At 66.6% G+C, this 17,150-nt stretch overlaps 1 protein-coding gene across 3 annotated transcripts; it reads left to right on the top strand.

The window, feature by feature from the left end:
* The first annotated feature begins 2,393 nt into the window (after window positions 1–2,393).
* On the top strand, window positions 2,394–17,098 carry MAP7D1 (MAP7 domain containing 1). Of its 3 annotated transcripts, XM_069036039.1 has the most exons (18): window positions 2,394–2,465; window positions 8,287–8,946; window positions 9,052–9,120; window positions 9,794–9,957; window positions 10,313–10,427; window positions 12,212–12,322; window positions 13,763–13,885; window positions 14,020–14,162; window positions 14,283–14,416; window positions 14,509–14,858; window positions 14,935–15,109; window positions 15,175–15,334; window positions 15,603–15,707; window positions 15,831–15,884; window positions 15,987–16,044; window positions 16,129–16,246; window positions 16,319–16,509; window positions 16,583–17,098. In XM_069036039.1, exons 1-18 carry the CDS (start codon window positions 2,408–2,410, stop codon window positions 16,591–16,593), a joined length of 2,799 nt encoding a protein of 932 aa, XP_068892140.1. In that variant the 5' UTR covers window positions 2,394–2,407; the 3' UTR covers window positions 16,594–17,098. The 3 variants fall into 3 exon arrangements, with proteins under 3 accessions (XP_068892140.1, XP_068892141.1, XP_068892139.1); XM_069036040.1 differs by lacking the exon at window positions 12,212–12,322; XM_069036038.1 differs by having other exon boundaries at window positions 14,020–14,416.
* The last annotated feature ends 52 nt before the right edge of the window (window positions 17,099–17,150 follow it).

Raw genomic sequence — 17,150 nt, 5'->3', positions numbered from 1 at the left:
CAGCACACAGGCACAGACACTCGTCCCCAAGGATCCTGTTGGGTCACTGCCCCATGGCTGGTGGGAATCAGCTAGAGTGTTTTGGGGACCGGGATTCAGGTCAGCCCTTGTGGGCACCGTGTCACAGAGCAGCAGGGTGGGAGCAGCCTGGGGCCAGTGCAAAGTCCTGGGTCTGAGGAGAGGTGGGAGCAGAGGGATGGGGAGCCGGTGGAAACAGGTGGGATGGGGTGTCCCACATGGAACTTTGCTCAGAGGTGCGGGCAGGGTTTGTTTGCCCTCCTTATCCCTGTTTGCTCCCAGAGTCCCACAGCGTCAGCTCACGCTGGCAGGGCTGAGCTGTGGCTGTAGTTGTCCTTTGACTTTGAGGTGCTGATCCCTTTGGGTCCCTCCAATCAGTGTCAGGGCCAGGTGCTGGGCCTTGGGGTGCAGCCCCCTGCCCAGGCTGGCCCGAGGAAGCCACGGCAGTGTTGCATCCCATGCTGCAGGGCTGAGGAGCACAGGGAGTGCTGGGGCATGCAGCAACCAGGGCTGGGTGCCGTGCTCATCATGAGCTCATTGGATTTTCCATCAGCTCAGGGAGGGCAGCTGTTCCCAGCACCACGGGAATGGGGGGGCTGGACCCAGGAACCCCAACACAGCAGGGCTCTGCCTGCAGCAGAGCAATCGATCGATCCCTGCTTGTATAAGCCCATCGACTTGAGCTGGCGTGGTGTTCACGAGCCCTCTCATGTTGCACTATTGGAGCACAGCCACAGGCCCTGTACACCATGGTTGCCCCTTCCTCACCATGCCCCGTGCTCCAGACTGACCCCACCGCGGGGAGAAGGACCATGGACATGGCTGGACCCAGTGCCAGGCTGTCCCAGAGCCTTGAGATGCTCATCTGCTCTGGGTGATGCTGTGGGACCCACAAGCAAAGAGGCTTTGGAAGCCACCCACAGACACCCTTGGAGCATGTCATGGAGTGGCTCCAGTCCTGCTCTGCCAGATCCCTTGTGTGCCATGGAAATATGGGGCGGTAGGGCTGCTGGAGCCCCTTGGAGGTTCAGCCATGCAACAGTGTGAGTGGGGCTGTTCCCCTTCCCTGTTCCAGGGCATATCCCAGCTTTGTGAACTCACTGGGACTTTGCACTCCTTGCTATCCTCCTAGAGTGCCCAGCTCCCAGGGCTGAGGCTTGGCCATGCAGCATTCCCTGGTGGGAAGTCAGCTGGCAGGCGAGGCTCTAGGAGTTTCAGGAAGCCTCTGCTCTGTCTGAGCTAGGTGAGAGGGTGCTGGCCTGGAGGCTGTAGGAGGGTGATGATTTTAGGGTGATTTGGGTATAGGGCTACCCCTGCAGCATCACAGAGTGGGGCTGCCCCGTCCGCTGAGGAACTCCCCATCCTTGAGTCAGGGGAATGCACTTCCAAGGGAAAGGGCTGGGATTTCGGTAAACCTGTTTGCCTGGTAGGTGAGGGAGAATGAGTGCCAGGGGATCTTCTGGCCTGTGGTGACATCATCCCCAAAACAGGCATCTGTGATGGGTGCTGCCCGCAGAAAACTATCTTTGCTCATATACACACCCAGAGCCGGGCACTCTGCGGGATGCCTGGAGCAGTCTGGCCCCGTGGTGGACAAGGACATGTCCCTGGCTCCTGGTGCCCCTGAAGAGCCTGGAGCCGTGTTCCTCCCACTGCTGGTCCTGCCCACTTGTCCCCTACCCTGGCCGTGCCGCTACACTCCCGTCCTTGCAGGGCCGAAAGGGGTTTCAGCCCTGAGCCGGGCCGAGCCGGGGCCGCTCCTCCTGCCCGAGGAGAGGGAGAGGCCTCTGTTGTCTGCCGGTTACCGGGACAGGGTGGGATGTGGTGGGGGAGCCCCGCGAGCGGGGGCGGCTGCTGGCGGTGACTAAGGCTCACGTGTGACGGGGAGTGGGGGAGAAGCAGCTCCAAGGCCTCTCGAACAGCTGAGGTGGGGCTCGGAAACGGGAAACCGGTGTCTTTTCGGGCTGCCTGAGGCTGGGGCAGCTGGTCCGGGTGGCGTTGGCTGTGCATCGAGGTGCTGCTCGGGGCGGGGCGTTTTTGCTGCGGAGCCAGCGCTTCGCGCGTGACTGGAGCATCGTAAAATGTGTGTGCGAGCCCCAAAATCTGGGAGAGCAGGGGCTGGAGGCGGGCGAGCGGCCGAGCAAAGCTGGGGGATGCTGAGCACTGCGGGGGCAGGCAGCGGGTGACGGGCGCGGGGTCCCAGCCGCGGCTGCGGGAGGAGCGGCGCCGGGTCGGGGCTGCGGGGCTGTGTCTGGAGCCGGGGTGAGGCGGAGCATCCCCCGGCCGCTCCCCCCGGCCGGAGCCGCGGGGCCGGGGCGGGGAGCGCTGAGCGTCCTCCCCCGCGGGCCGGGGGGAGCGGGGCTGGGCCAGCCCCTGCGCCTGCCGCGCCATGGAGCGGAGCTGCGCCGGGCGGGAGCCGCAGCCCCGGCCCCAGCCCCAGCCCCTCGGTAAGGATCCGCGGCGGCACCGGGGCCGGTACCCGCTCCGGGGGGCGCCCGGGCCCCCTCCCTTGAGGCGGGGCCGCACGGAGTCGGGGTACGGGATGCGGCCGAGGGGCTGCGGGATGGGGCCCGGGGGTGCGGGGTCTGCCGGGGGGTGCGGGGTGCGGGATGCGGCCGGCGGTGCCGGCGGAGATGCGGCGGCCGGGTCCGCGGAATGCGGAGGAGCGGAGCGGGGCGGCGGCCCGGAGAGGCGGTGGAGGAGCCGGGGGGGGGGGAGGGGGGGGAGGCAGACGCGCTGCCGGGGCCGGGGCGGCTTCCCGGGAGGGACAAAGCCCGGGCACGGCCCTTCCATCTTGGGGAGGGCCGTAGCGGCCCCGGCCCCGCCGCCGTGGGGGGGGCAAGGAGACTGCCCTTGGGGAGCCCCGGGGGTGGCGGCGCCGGCGCTGCCCCGGCTCGTCCCCGCCGGCCGGTGGGCGATGCCCCCTGTGGGAGGCACCCGCTGCCCCCCGCCCGGGGCCGCCCCCGCCCCGCCGCGTGGACTCGCGGCTCGTCCCGGCAGGGCCGGTCCCGCTGCCCCGGGATGAACCGGGGAGGGCGGCGGCGGCGGGGCCGTGCTCGGGGCCGGGGCCGGCGTTGGCGCTGCCTCCCGGGGCTCCAGCGCAGCGCTCGCTGTGACTAAGCAGAGCTCCGCGGCGGAGCCGCTTCCCACCGCGGGAGGAAGAGGAGAGGCGGCTCCCCTCCCCCTCGGCCCCAGTGCTCCATCGCCCACGGCCCGGGCCCGCGGAGAGGGAGGGATGGCTGCGGCTCCCGGCGGTGCTGAAAACCGGTGGCTCCTGCACCAACCGGCCGCGGGTCCTGGCATCACTGCCCGAACGACGCGTCCTGCGCCAGACATGTTGTCTGAGTCCCGCTCTCTGCCTGCGCCGCCTTCCCGCCCGCCGTGGCCTGCCCACTCGATGTTGTCGCTGCCTGGGGACCAGGGCTGGCTGCTCCCGGCTACCCTGGGCTCCCCGCACACCTGGGTGGGCCATTGGCTGCTCTACTGTGAGCACAGGACGGTGCTGAAGGAGCGCGGGCGGCTTTGCACCATGTCGTCCTTCAGGGTCCATCCCTGACCTGTCCCATGTAGGTGACCTGCATGACTGGGCAGCGGGAGCTGCTCCCTGTCTTGCTGCCTAGACCCGTTTGGATCCACCAGCAGGGATGGGATTTCAGTCTAGGGGGCAGGACCCACCATGGTGTGGGACAGCCAGTGGCACCGGAGGCCAGAAACTCGTGAAGGGCAGCCAGGGCAGGGTGTGACCTGGGGAGCTGCCCAGGTGGGCAGAGAGATGCAGTGGACAGAGGGACGAGGACCAAGGCAGGGAGCAGGTAGAGGTCTGTTTGTATCCAGGTTTCTCCCAGCTTCTCCAGCCTTTCTACCTTGGCACGGCGGAGAGGGAGGGTGAGCTGGTTGCCCGCCAGTGCCTGTGTTTGGGAGCAGCAGCTCGGGAGTTCTCCCAGCGCGGGAGCCGCTGCTGTGAAACCGTCAGAGCAACGTGATGCGACGTGCAGAGTGGTGATGTGACAGTCCCGTGGTGCCATGTCCAAAATAGTTAGCACAGCTCTCTCTCCTTGGAGGGCTCTGGGCACGGTTGGGCAGCCCCACAGGCAGCCTGCTGGGAATGAACCTGGATCCTGCATGGCCCCAGCCCTGGTAGGTGCCACATCCATGTCGTGAGGCACAGGACCTGTTTTTGGGGATACTGACCTGCTCCCCAAGGGGCTGGATGCTGGCAGGCGCAGAGCCCCATGCCCTGCCTTCCAGCCAGGTTTCTGTTTCCCAGCGTGATGCTAGCAGACAGGTTTTCAGGAGTGTGGCTGGGCTGGCTGCCCTGGGCACTGGTGGACCGCTACATGGGTCGCCCCAAGGACGAGGGCACTGCCACTGCCCTGTCACCACTGCCAGCGTGCCAGATGGATGGTGGGCAGGTGTTCCTGCCCCTGCCCTCGGGCTGTTTGGGGTTGCGCTGTGACCACAGCCACAGTTTGCTGTGGGGGTGCTGGGGCCAGCAGCAGCTCCAGCTCTTTCCTCTGCCTGTGTTTTAAACCCTGGAAACCCCCTGGCTCTGGCCTCACTCTCACCACGAGATCCCAAGTTCCCCTTGTTGCTCTCGGCATGTCACTGCTGGCTCGGCAGTGCTGCGGGAGCTCAATGATCTCTGCCCTGGCCCAGGGGCTGGTGCAGTTCCCCCATGGCTGCCCCCCATACCCCTATCCCAGAGCCTTGGCAGGACACGAGCCCTGGGAAAGAGGGCTGGATATGCCTCTTTCTCCTGCCTGGCACCTGGTTGTGCCCTCCCAGGGGCCCTGCGGCCTGCCTCCTCCTGCCCTGCTCCAGCCTGTCCCAGGAGGCCTGTCCCCCAAAGCGGGGCAGTGGTGGGGCACCGTGGGCTGAAGCCCAGCCAGCTGCCAGCTGTGTTTCACTGGCTCCAAGCTGGCAGGGAGAGGAGCCAGCCATGGGTGACAGTGCCCGTGTGCCTGGGGACAGGCTGCAGGTGGCTGTCCCCATTGCAGACAGGGTGTCATTGCTGAGGGTGGCTGCCAGGGTGGCACTGGCCACCCCCGAGGTGGGGGCTGCTGGCATTGCCCATGTCTCCCTGCCCAGGCATGTGAGCTGTCACTGAGGGTGCGTGTCAGTGCTGTGCCTGCAGACAGGACATAGTGGGGACGTGTTGGGAATGTGCTGTGGAGGTGCCAGGGATGTGTCAGGAGTGCTTGCTCACTGTCCCTGTCATCCAGGTGTGAGTGTTGCTGCAGCACAGGGGAATCCCAGGAGCTGGGTGGGACAGGGCAGGGCTGAGCCCCAAGGCACATCTGAATGTTGAGGCGGGGGTGGGATCAGGGGCAGCACTGGGGCTTGGAGCACCCCCAGGGCTTGAAGCATCCCGGTGCATCCCACAGTACTCTGGTGGCCTCAGAGTGGCCACCAGCACCCACAGAGCAATCCCTGCCCTGGGGCCACGGCTGATTTCCTGCTCTGCACCAGGACCTGCTGGGACAAGAGACCCAGGGACTCATTCCCGTGGGGCTGCTGTCAAGGCAGGGGAGGCAGCTGGGCACAACTGCACCAGGGAGGGCCCAAGGGTGTATTGTGCACATGGGTGTCCCCACGGGCTGTGGGGAGCAGCCCTGCAGGGCCAGCAGTGGCTTTTGGGGCTGGCCTCAAGGTCTTGTCCTTGGCAGAGCAGGGACTGGTGCAATGGCCAGGGTGGCTGGGCGCTGTGACACCAGCACCTTTGGGTGGCTTAGCAGTGGTCACCGATGACCTCCACTGCACCACCAGCCCTGCTCTCCTGGCCCCCGGGGCAGAGGTGGGCCCTGGCTGATGACCCCTGCCCCGCTGGACGCTGCACGAGGAGCTGTGGAGCGGGAACACAAGGATACGGAGCTGGGGGGAGCTGAGGTGACATCAGGGGGTGCCCCCCCGATCTTATGGGCAGTGCCCTGCAGGGGTGTACAGCGGACAGTTAATGAGGGCCGCTGGTCCGAGCAGTGCCCGCGGGCCTCGATGTGCTCTCGCTTCACGGCATCGGGGATCTGCCTCCGCCTGGCTGAGCATCCCTTGCCATGTGCTGGTCAAGAAACCGCGCTGTGCCGGGCACTGCCAGGCCAAAGGTGCCGCTGGTGCTCGGTGGCACAGGCACCAGTGCCAAAGGGACCCATGGGAGGAGCAGGATGAGCTGGGTGACGCGGCGTTGAGGGCAGCACCTCACCCTGTGCTGGGCACGGCCCCGTCCTGGTGGCAGCAGCGGGGCCGGTGCCATGCAGGCTCGCCCGGGCTGGGTGCTGCAGGGCAGCCGTGCCTGTGTGTCTGGGGGGAACCGGAGCTAATCCTTGTGGAATGCCCTGGCTGGGGGAGAGGGGACGCCCGCGCCGCTTGGGCGCAGGCAGCGTTGGGTTTCAGGGCAGCTGCCGTGCTGGAGCAGCGACAGGGACAGATGGCGGCAGGGCTGGCCCTGCCCCACCTTGGGGGTCTTGGCTGGGCCTGGAGGTCTTGGCCGTGCCCACAGCCCTGCCCTGGCCACAGGTGTTGTTGTCTCTCCGGCCAGTGGGGCAGGGCAGATCCTGCCCAGGGCTCTGTGCCTGGCTGTGTGGGGTGGCAGGAGGCACCCACTGTCCCCTGCCAGTGCTCCCCACACGTCCAGGGCTCTCTGAGGTATTTCCATCTGCTCAGGGGATCAGCCTGGCCTTGATGCTTTTGCTCAGCCCTCTGGGCAGCACTTGGCTGTGCCACCACAGTGGTCCCAGGGTCACCCCTCCCAGCTGGGACACACGTGGTGACACTGCAGGTGCCATCCTGGGATCTGGCACCTGGGAGCTGCCAAGCCCTGCTGCCTATGGATGCCCATCTGGGGCAGCCCTGGGGGGACAGAGCAGGGGACCCCCCAGTCCCAGCCCCTCATCAGACCGCTGGCCGCCTTGCAGGGCGCAGTGCTGGGGACATGGGATGTGCAGGATCAGGGCCAGGGGATGGGCCGGCTTCCTGCGGCAGAAAATACCCGGAAGGTCTGCGGGGTGGCCAGGGCTGGCTGTGTCCCGGGCTGGCTGTGTCCCCACAGAGTCCAGGGTGGAGGAACCCTGTTAACACAGTCCTGGCCTGGGGGGCTGCAGCAGCACCTCCAGCCCCTCTCTGGGGACCAGGGGACCTGGGGTGTGCCCATGCTGTCAGTGCAGGGGGCTGGCAATGCCTCTCTGGGTAGCCTGGGCTGACCCTGGCTTGGAGTGCTCCAGCACGGGATGGGTAAGAAGCCACGGGGTGGGTGAGGAGCGGCGCCGGCTGTGTTTGCAGAGCCCACACTTTGCCCCTCGCTGAGGGTTGTGGAGAGCTCTGCAAACACGGCTGAGCCGGCGTGCGACATCAGCTGGTGGTGGGTGCTGCTCACTGGGGTTCTGCCATCCCCCCCTGGAGCTGGGGGCTCGCTTTGCAGTGGTGCCCAGCAGGCTGGAGCTGTGTGTCCTGGGATGGCTCTGGCATCATTCCGGCCAGGAGTGATGGTGCCGCCGCTGCGTGGGGGTTGGAGTTGGGATCCTGGCAAGTACTGAAGGGTTTGTTTGCAAAGGGCTGATAATGGGGGCCGGGGGAGTCACCACCACTGCTGTCACTGCAGACACTTCCGTCACCACTCCTACAGAGGGCACGTGCTGTGGCATTGCCAGGCGCTGGCACCGTGTTGGGGTGTGCTCAGGGCTCCCTCGGGTTGCCTGGGGGGCATCCAGAACGGGGGTGATCCCACGGCCGGCCCCACGCGGGGAGGGGGCTCTGTCTGGCGGCCTTGTGTGCATTCCTGGGCCATGAGTTCATGGCTGCGGGTCCGTGGCGCGATGGGGGCCGTGGGCTGTCACGGTGACGCCACGGCCCGCGCCCATCCTGCCTCCAGCTGAGCTGTCTGTGCCGCGGAAGCTCTCGACGTCCTCGTCCCCCTGGGGAGAGATGCAGGGGAATGTGGGGTCCCTGTGCCCATGGGGGGTCTCTGGCCCCGTTTCCCCCCACGGCAGGGCCAGGCGGCAGCTGCCCGGGGATGAAGGGCAGCTTTGTGGTGGCAGTGCCTGGCGGAGCCCGACTGTCCCTCTGTGCATTGTGTGCCCAGCGCCTGGCACCCACCGCGGGTGCCCCCCAGGATCGGGGCAGCAGCAGGGCTGAGGTGGGGTCCCACTGCCCTCCCTGGCCTTGCTCCTGAGGGCTGTGTTTGGGGGGGACAGGGCTGTGCCCCCCTGAGGGCTGTGTTTGGGGGAGATGGGGCTGCCCAGTTTAGTGACCATGTGTTCTGCTCTGCTCCTCTTGCAGGGAAGCCACCATCCCCGATGGGAGACAGCATCCCCCCACCCTCCGCACCGCCCCCTTCACCTGGGGATGCCCTGCAGGGAGACCGCAGCCCCCCTCAGCGTGACCGACCCGGCGCTCCAGATGTCATCCGCTCGGAAAAGACCGTCCCGCCCATCCCTGCAGCCATCACCCCCTCTGAAAAGATTGTCTCGCCCATCCCTGCAGCCATGCCCCCCTCTCGGCAGCCCGTCTGCCCCCCGGCTGTGATGCCCCCCTCTGAGAGCAGCCCCCCTCAGCGTGACCGACCCAGCCCTCCAAGTGCAGCACTGTCAGGACAGCCTGTATCCCCCAGCCCTGCGACTCTGGTCCCCTCAGCACAGAGTGTCCCCCCCCAGTGCGACCGGTCCCCCCCTGGGCTCCCCAAGCCCCCTGGGACAGAGCACCCCAAAGAAGAGGCACTGCCCCATGCCACTGGCCAGCCTGTCCCCGTCCACGCTGCCGCCCCTTGCTCGGCAGAGACACCGCCCCACGGGAGCCAGCCCCCAGCCCCAGCTGCCACCGAAGGGGCCCCTCTTGATGCCAGGAGCTCCCTGGGTGCCACAGCCGGGCCCTCGAAAGATGTGACCCCCCGCAGCAACCGCCCCTCACCGTCTCCTGCTGCCAGCCCCCGGCCCAAGCAAGGTGGGTGCCAGGAGGTTGTGGTGCTCCAGTGATGCTGCACCCTGTGAGCACCACTGGATGCCTGGTGGAGCTGGGTGCTACCCTGACAGTGTTTCCCCTCTGCAGATGCCCAGAAAGCCCAGGCAAGGCACAAGCAGGCAAAAGAGCGGCGTGAGGAACGGGCCAAGTACCTGGGTATGGGGCTGGGAGGGAAAGTGGATGGGGGGGAGGCAGGGGCTAAGGAGCTTTGCTGGGTCATGGGCAATCCCATTAGCTGTGATGAGCTGAGCCCAGGCGGAAACGGCGGTGCTGGCAGCTCTGCCCACCAGGCACGCCACTGATTCCCCAGCACACTGCTGACCCCTGGGCACACCACTGACCCCCCGGCACACCAATGACCCCCAGACACACCACTGACCCCCAGACATGCCACTGACCCACCAGCACACTGTTGCTCCCTGCTCTGGATATTCCCCGGGTCTGTGCAGGTGCCACCAGCCTGGTGCCCAGCTCTGTTGTGTGCAGGCAGCCCCAGGCAGCCCCACAGTGGCTGGGGGCAGCGGGCGAGTGGGGCCCCTGCGTCGCGCATGGGGCCTCCTTGTCCCTGCGCTCTTTCCACCCTCATTCCCCCATTGTTCACCGCGCGGCTCGGCGGGCTCCTGGCGGGCTCCCGGCCTCCCTTTTGTCCTGGCCCAAACCCCTCCCTCGCCGGCCGGCCAGCCGGCCGTGATGCTGCCTGCCCCGCAAGTCCGGCCGCGTGCCCTGGCCGCAGCCAGCCTGTGGCCCCACACCACCGGCATGGGCACGCGGTCCCATCACGGGGCTGCCCAGGGCTGTGCCTCTGGTGCGATCCCACTGCCCCCCACAGCTGCCAAGCGGGTGCTGTGGCTGGAGAAGGAGGAGAAGGCCCGGCTGCTGCGGGAGAAGCAGCTGGAGGAGCGGCGCAAGCGGCTGGAGGAGCAGCGGCTGCGGGCGGAGAAGCGCCGGGCGGTCCTGGAGGAGCGGCAGAGGCAGAAGCTGGAGAAGAATAAGGTGGGGATGGGGATGGGTGTCATGGATGCGGTGGACAGAGGGCTGGGGCAGTACATGGATCGCAATCCCTGAGGAGTCCTCATGGCTCCATCAGTCCTTCAGGAGATGCTTCATGAGCCCTTCGGGAGCTGCCCACTGTGCCCATCCTCTGCTGACCCTCCTTCATGGTGCAGAGCCTGTGCCGTGCCCAGCTCCTTGGCACGTGTGCCCTGGCCAGGGCAGGCATCACTGTCCTGTCTCCCTCCAAGCACCAAGCATCCCCATCGCTGCGATGGCCTCATGCTGGGAGGTTCTGGCTGGCCCCAGCCCCACTCCCGCAGCCGCCGGGCTCAGCCTGTCCCTCTCCCTTGGGCAGGAGCGCTATGAGGCAGCAATCCAGCGGTCGGTCAAGAAGACATGGGCAGAGATCCGGCAGCAGCGGTGGTCCTGGGCTGGGGCCCTGCACCACGGCTCCCCTGCGCACAAGGACGGTGAGTGCCGGGCGGGGCACAGGCACCTGGGACCCTGTGGCTCTGACAGCGGTGAGGGCACCTGGGCATCTCTCTGCCAACCCTCAAACCCAGCTCAGCCCCACTTGGTGGGGTCATGCTGCCATCACTCTGGGCTGTGCTGGGGACTGATGGGGTCCCGTGGCTGTTCCCTGCTCCTGTGGGGCTATGTGTAAGGTGGAGGCTGTGTGTCACAGTCCCTGTTCCACTCAGGGACCTGCATGGGGACAGCCCTGGCTGCCTTGGCATGCCATGGCCATGCTGCCAGGTCTCCAGCAGCCATGAAGAGCCCCTGGCCCTAGGGGCTGTGGAGCTGCATGAGGCCTCTGCGAGCTCTGGTTGGGGTCTGTGCTGCGGCGTGTCCCCTTGTTCCCCAGCTGGGTGGGGGCAGTGCTTGGCCCCTCCAGGTCCAGTGTGGAGGTGACCGTGGCTGTATATGTGGCTGCAGAAGCTGGTCCTGCTCCTTGGGGGCTTCTCAGGGACACCCTGCACGATTCAACACTTGGACATGTCTCCACTGTCCCCTGACTGCTGTGCTGTGCTGTGCTGGCAGGTGCTAGCACTGTCTGGCATGGATGGTGACACAGAGGGGAGCGCTGTGTATTTGGGAGCTGTCTGGCCTTCATGTGCCATGGGGCAACTGTTGTGGCCCAGGCTGTAGCTGGCCAGACTGTGTACAGGTGTTGTGTTCCTGGCTGTACCTGACCGGGCTGTGTACAGGTGTTGTGTGCCAGGTTGCGCGTACTGGCACGGTGTGCCCAGTGCCATGTGTGTACAGGTGTTGCGTGCCCGGCTGTACCTGGCTGGGCTGTGTGTACAGGCTCCATGTTCTGAGTACACCAGTCTCGGTGCCGTGTGTGCCACTGTGGCTCATGGCACACTCGGGGACAGCCCATTGTGTCTGTGGTGCAGCACCTGGCAGGGTCTGGCAAGGGGACACCTTCCCCTGCCACCTCCCATTGGGATGTGCTGCCGGAGCTGCTGCCAGCTGTCACTCACCAATCTCCTGCCTCCACTGCCCCTGAGCTTCCCTGGCTGTTTTGTCCAGAGGAGCCCAGCCAGGGTGGGGAGATCCCAGCTACCTGTGGAGGTGCTGCCAGCCACCAGCACTGTCCTGGCAGTGCCGTAGTGACCCAGCACCGGTGTGATGTTGTCTCGTGTCTGTCTGGACCTGCTGCCCTCACCCTGCTCCCTCAGGGTGGATGCTCGCCTGGTGCTGCCGAGGTCCCCGGCCACCCACTCCCGATTCCCAGGACTGTGTTTGGGAAGCCTGTTGTAGCAGGGCCTGGGAGCCGCCCTGGCTCTCTGAGGATGAGATCCCTGCATGACCCCAGCATGACCCTGCAGGGTTCAGACACTGCCATACTGAATGCCAGTGCTGTGTGTTGTGTCCCCAGACAGCAGTATCTCCTCTGGCCCCACTCTGTGCTGTGTCCCAGAGTCCAGCATCTCCTGCCCCAGTCTGTGCCATGTCACTGGATTCCAGCATCTCCTGTCCCACTCTGTGCCGTGTCCCCAAATTCCAGCATCTCCTGTCCCATTCTATGTCATGTTCCTGGATTCCAGCATCTCCTGCCCCAGTCTGTGCCATATCCCTGGATTCCAGCATCTCCTACCCCACTCTGTGCTGTGTCCCCGGACTCCAGCATCTCCCCTGGTCCTTCCACTTCCGCCCCAGTGCCCTGGCACAGCCGTGCATGCTGCATGTGGGGGGCCTGGCCCCGGCCCTGGGACCTTAATGCCCTTGTGTCTTTTCCCTCCTCCAGGTGCGAGCCGGTGCTCGGTGTCCGCTGTAAACCTCCCCAAACACGTCGACTCTATAATCAACAAGCGGCTCTCCAAATCCTCCGCCACCCTCTGGAACTCTCCCAGTAGAAGTAAGAGCCCTTTGTGTTTGCCCCAGCGCAGGGGGCACAGCCCGGCCCCCGCCCAGCGCTGGGGACCCCCGAGGCCAGGGTCCCCCATCCCCAGGTGTCCGCGGAGAGAGGAGAAGCCGTTTGCTGTTTGCGGGAGGAGGCTGGAACCGGCCGGTGGCTCCTTGAGGCTGTGTGGGCTGGGAGGAGAAGAAAGAAGAGGAGGAGGAATGGCTGGGTGGTGGCAGCCCTGTGGGGCGCCAGGATGGGGATGGGAGCCTGGCTCCCTGCCCCAGGGCAGCTCCAGTGGGTGCCGGTGCACCCACAGAGGGGCTGCCTGTCACTGGCCCTGCTGGGGCTGGGCACAGTGCCGGTGTCCCCACAGGCTCCTGGGGCTGGGTGCCACAGAGCTCTGTGGCCATGGTGCTGCAAGGTCGTCCTGGCCCTGGGAGTGCTGCCCAGGGCTGCAGCCATGCTGGAGGGATGTGTCCAACAGAGGGATGTGTCCAGTGCCGGGGCTGCTGTTGTGTTTCGGGGTTGCCTGGCGATGGGCGCCTTCCCGGACGGGTATAAATAGCCAGAGCAGCTGACGCCGGTGGCTGCGGTGACGCAGGCAGCTCCCACCGCCCTGTGCTGGGGCTCAGCCCAGGGACAGGCACCTGGGGGCTGTCGGCAGTGCCCGGGTGGGAGCAGCATCTCCCTGGGCCCGTGCCAGACCTGCCACCCTGTCCCCCTGCAGCAGCCATGGCTTTGTGCTCTCCCCTCCCGGCAGCCAGTGCTGCCCCTGGCCTGATGCCCAGTGGAGAGGGGCAGAGGGGCCCTGTCTCCGTGGGTGCTTCCCATGCGCCGTGGGGTGTTTGGTGACACGTGCTGCAGGGCAGCCAGTGGCAGCCCCGTGCCCATCTGAGCCAGCTGTGTGGTTAGGCATCGCCGTTCCGTGGGTGCTGTGAGCCTGGCCTGGCTCCTGGGGCATGCTTGGTGATGCAGCACAGCTCCCGCGGGATGAGGGCGCACTGTGGGGCAGCTGGCACGTGCCAGAGCCTTGGTCACACAGGGCAGGAGCACAGAGGGGTGCCATTGCTGGGCACAAGGAGAGGGCAGAGTGGAAGAGCTGCTGTCACCAGGGTGGCACCCAGGACCACTGGTACACGGTGACTGTGGTGTCCACAGGACACAGGGATGCCACTGTCATCATGCCACAGCGCCGTCCCACAGGTGCCCAGCCGCCCGTGCATGCTTGGGCCCGCATGAGCCTTCATCCTGCTCAGCTGTGTGAGGCAGTGGGGACCTTTCCAGCTGCCTGGGGTCGTGGGGACCCCTCCCCAGCACAGCCAAGCTCTGGGCATTCCTGAAACTGTGCATGCACCATGGTACTGCTGCAGACACATGGCTGCTCCCTCCCAGCGGCGGCAGGACTGGGGTCTGGAGGTTTGTGGTGCACTAATGGCCCCTCTTCCTCCCCAGACCGGAGCCTGCAGCTGAGCCCGTGGGAGAGCAGCATCGTGGACCGGCTGATGACGCCCACCCTGTCCTTCCTTGCGCGCAGCCGGAGCGCTGTGACACTGGCTGGGAATGGCAAGGAGCAGGGTGAGACCCCGGGGGTCAGGGACACCCGAGTCCTGGCAGGGACCAGGCAGGGAACCAGGATGAGGGAGTCTGTAGTCAGTGGGGAGCTGGCATTGGTGCTGGCTCTGTCCTGACCACGGTCACTCCTCCCCCAGTGCCCGTGTGCCCCCGCTCAGCCTCTGCCAGCCCCCTCAGCCCCTGCCACAACCACCGCCTGCCACACCGCTGCTGGGAGCGCCGGAAGGCAGCCGCTGCCAGCCCTGATGTGACGCCGCGCCGCAGGACCGAGCCCTCGCCCGTGAGTGCCATCTCCCACAGGGACCCTGGGTGCCAGGGCAGCTGTGGGGCACAGCATGGCTTCCGGCCGAGCCCAGCACCCAGCGCTGATGCCGTCTCTGTCTGTCCTTGGCCGGAGCAGAAGAAGAAGGAGAAGAAGGAGAAGGATCGGGACAACGCCAAGGAGCGCAGTGCCCTGTCCCGTGAGCGCAGCCTCAAGAAGCGGCAGTCACTGCCGGCAGCACAGCCCCGGCTCCTGCCTGCGGCTGACAGCAGGTCAGGACCCCCTACCCCGAGGCTTCCCAGCCCCTGACCCCACCCGGGGGCTGCCCCAGCCCCACTAATACGGTCTCTTGCTCTGTTTGCAGCCCCGGCCCCAAGAACCGTCCCTCATCCCCTGCTGCTCCCAAGAACCGTCCCTCATCCCCTGCCACCCCCAAGAACCGTCCCTCATCCCCTGCCACCCCCAAGAACCGTCCCTCGTCCCCTGCCACCCCCAAGGCCCGGCCAGCATCCCCCAGCCCGGCCCTCAGCTCTCCCCACAAGCCACCCCTGCCTCGAAGTGCCCATTCCTCCCCCAAGGTGCGGGCCAGGGCCCGGGAGGAGCGGGGGGAGCAGGAGAGCCAGGTGAAGGTGCGGGAGAGGATGGAGGAGGAGCAGGGTCTGGCACCCCCGGCCCTTCCTGAGCCCCCCAAGGTGCCCGCAGAGCCGACAGCAGGTGAGTACAGTGTGGCCAGGGAAGCCGCAGGGCTGGGAGAAGCCAGAGGAGCCCTGACGCTGCCTGCCTCCCCCAGCACACCCAGTCCCTACGGCCCCCGGCCCTGTGCCGGCCAGCCCCCCAGCCAGACCCTCCGCTGGCACCACGGACCGGGAGGAGGCTGCCCGGCTGTTGGCAGAGAAGCGACGCCAGGCCCGGGAGCAGCGGGAGCGGGAGGAACGGGAGCGCCGGGAGCAGGAGGAGCAGGAGAGGTGGGTGTTTTCCCCCTCGCCCCCAGCCCTGGCCTCCTGCCGTGCTAAGGGCCCCCTCCCCGCAGGCGGGCGCAGGAGGAGCGGGCACAGCGGGCGGCCGAGGAGCAGAGCCGGCGGGAGGCCCTGGCACGGCAACGGGAGGAGGAGCGGCGGCTGCAGGAGGAACGAGAGGCCCAGGAGAGAGCCCGAGCCGAGCGAGAGGAGATGGAGCGGCTGCAGAGACAGGTTGGGGTGACAGGATGTGGGGGAAAGGGGCTGCAGGGGATGGGGGGACAAAGGCAGGGATGGAGGGGGAAGGCAGGGATGTTCTTCTGGGGGATGAATGGGTGAGAATCAGCCCAGCGCCTCAAGGCCCAGGGTGGCAGGAGAGAACATGGGGCAGGGCTGTGCTGAGTTGTCCAGGCAGCACATCCCATCAGTCCCTGCCCTGGTCCTTGCCCCATCCCATCCCTCCCTGTCGCATCTCATCTATTCCCCCTCTGCTGTGACACAGAAGGAAGAGGCCGAGGCCAGGGCACGCGAAGAGGCTGAGCGGCAGCGCCTGGAGCGGGAGAAGCACTTCCAGCGTGAGGAGCAGGAGAGGCTGGAGAGGAAGAAGGTGAGGGTGGGGGGCTCCTCCAGGTAGGGGCACAGCAGGTTTTTCCCTGGAAGGGATCCTGCCTGGCACCAGGGGCAGATCTGGGTGGCCAGGGCCCCTCTGTGAGCCCCTCTGTAACTGCAGCGCCTGGAGGAGATCATGAAGAGGACGCGCAAGTCGGATGCAGCAGACACCAAGGTAGGAGCCTGTCATCTGTCCCGGGGCACAGGGGACTTGGGGCACTCTATAGAGCCCTCCTGCCCCTGCCCGCAGACCCTCACAGCTCTCCTGTCCCTGCAGAAGAAGGAGGACAAGAAGGTGGTGAATGGCAAAGCAGCTGAGCAGGAAGATGTCCCAGGTGCGTGGGCACCCCAGGATCCTACTTCCCCCAGCCATGGTCTGGTCCGGGCCACGGCTGAGCCAGGTTCTGCCGTGTCCTCAGGCCGCGAGAAGCACCTGGGGCCAATCCCAAAGGCAGAGGAGCTCCCGGAGACAGAGACCCCAAGCGCAGGGACACCAGGGGGAACAAAAGCCTTGGTGGGCGAGGGGCTGCAGCCAAGGTGAGCGCGGGGACACTGGGGGTGCCGGGGGGCAGCGGGGCCGGGGCTGAGCCCGGCCCTCCCATCCCGCAGCTCCAAGGAGGCAGCGGCCCTGGTGAACGGCGTGCAGCCCAGCAAGCACGAGAATGGCTTCTCGGGCACCGAGGGCTCCAAGGAGCTGCGGGATCTCTCCCACAACGGTGGTAGCCCCGGCAGCATCATCCCCTTCGGCGACAAGGAGCCCTTCCTCAAGCAGGCCGTGGTGAAGCCCCCGCAGGTGACAGGTGAGCAGCAGGAGGGGTGTGGGGGGACGGCGCTGTGCGTACCTCAGGCTCACGCTGCTCTCCCCGCCCGCAGAGGTGCTGTGAGGCCCTGGCCGATGTTCCCAGGGGCCACTGCCCGCGCCCTGACCCCGGCGGCCCATGCAGACCCGTAGCTGTCATCAGAACACGACCCTTGCTGCTCCTCCCGGGCGCCCGGGGGCTGTGGGACCCCGGCGAGGACGCCTGGCTCCTCTCTTTGTTCTCGTTTTTATTTCGTTTTGTTGGGTTTTTTATTTTAAATATGCACCTTATCAGACTGACAGCCCACCCTCGCAGCCTGCCGGAGCCGCCCCAGACGTGTGGTGTAATGATGTAGTTATTTAACTCGCTGGGTACAACGTCTGTGAATACTGTAAATAGAGCCGGCCGGGCGTGGGGATGCTCTGGGGGGCTCGGGGAGGTGGGGGTCACAGCTCCCTGTCCCCACATTCCCCCGCATGTCCGTGTGTCCGGTGTCCCCGGGCCCGGCCGGCACCACGCTGCTCTGTGCCCTTGTGACAGTGTTATGCATCCAGACAACCTTTGACAACAATTAAAAGTGGACAATGCCCTCGGCGTGCCTCTCTGAGTCCGGGGAGGGGACTGGGCGGGTCCGTGCCCGC

This window comes from Aphelocoma coerulescens, chromosome 23, assembly GCF_041296385.1.
Source record: "Aphelocoma coerulescens isolate FSJ_1873_10779 chromosome 23, UR_Acoe_1.0, whole genome shotgun sequence".
Taxonomy (NCBI): Eukaryota; Metazoa; Chordata; class Aves; order Passeriformes; family Corvidae; genus Aphelocoma; species Aphelocoma coerulescens.
The sequence above is the reverse complement of the archived record's forward strand: the minus strand, read 5'-3'. Positions and strand labels throughout refer to the sequence as shown.

Bases quoted from the DNA above. Each gene is read 5' to 3' on its own strand.
- MAP7D1 (XM_069036038.1), top strand. From the start codon at position 2,408: ATGGAGCGGAGCTGCGCCGGGCGGGAGCCGCAGCCCCGGCCCCAGCCC. The intron at 13,886-14,019 runs GTGAGACCCCGG...CTCCTCCCCCAG, and splicing joins TGGGAATGGCAAGGAGCAGG to TGCCCGTGTGCCCCCGCTCA. The intron at 15,335-15,602 runs GTTGGGGTGACA...GCTGTGACACAG, and splicing joins TGGAGCGGCTGCAGAGACAG to AAGGAAGAGGCCGAGGCCAG.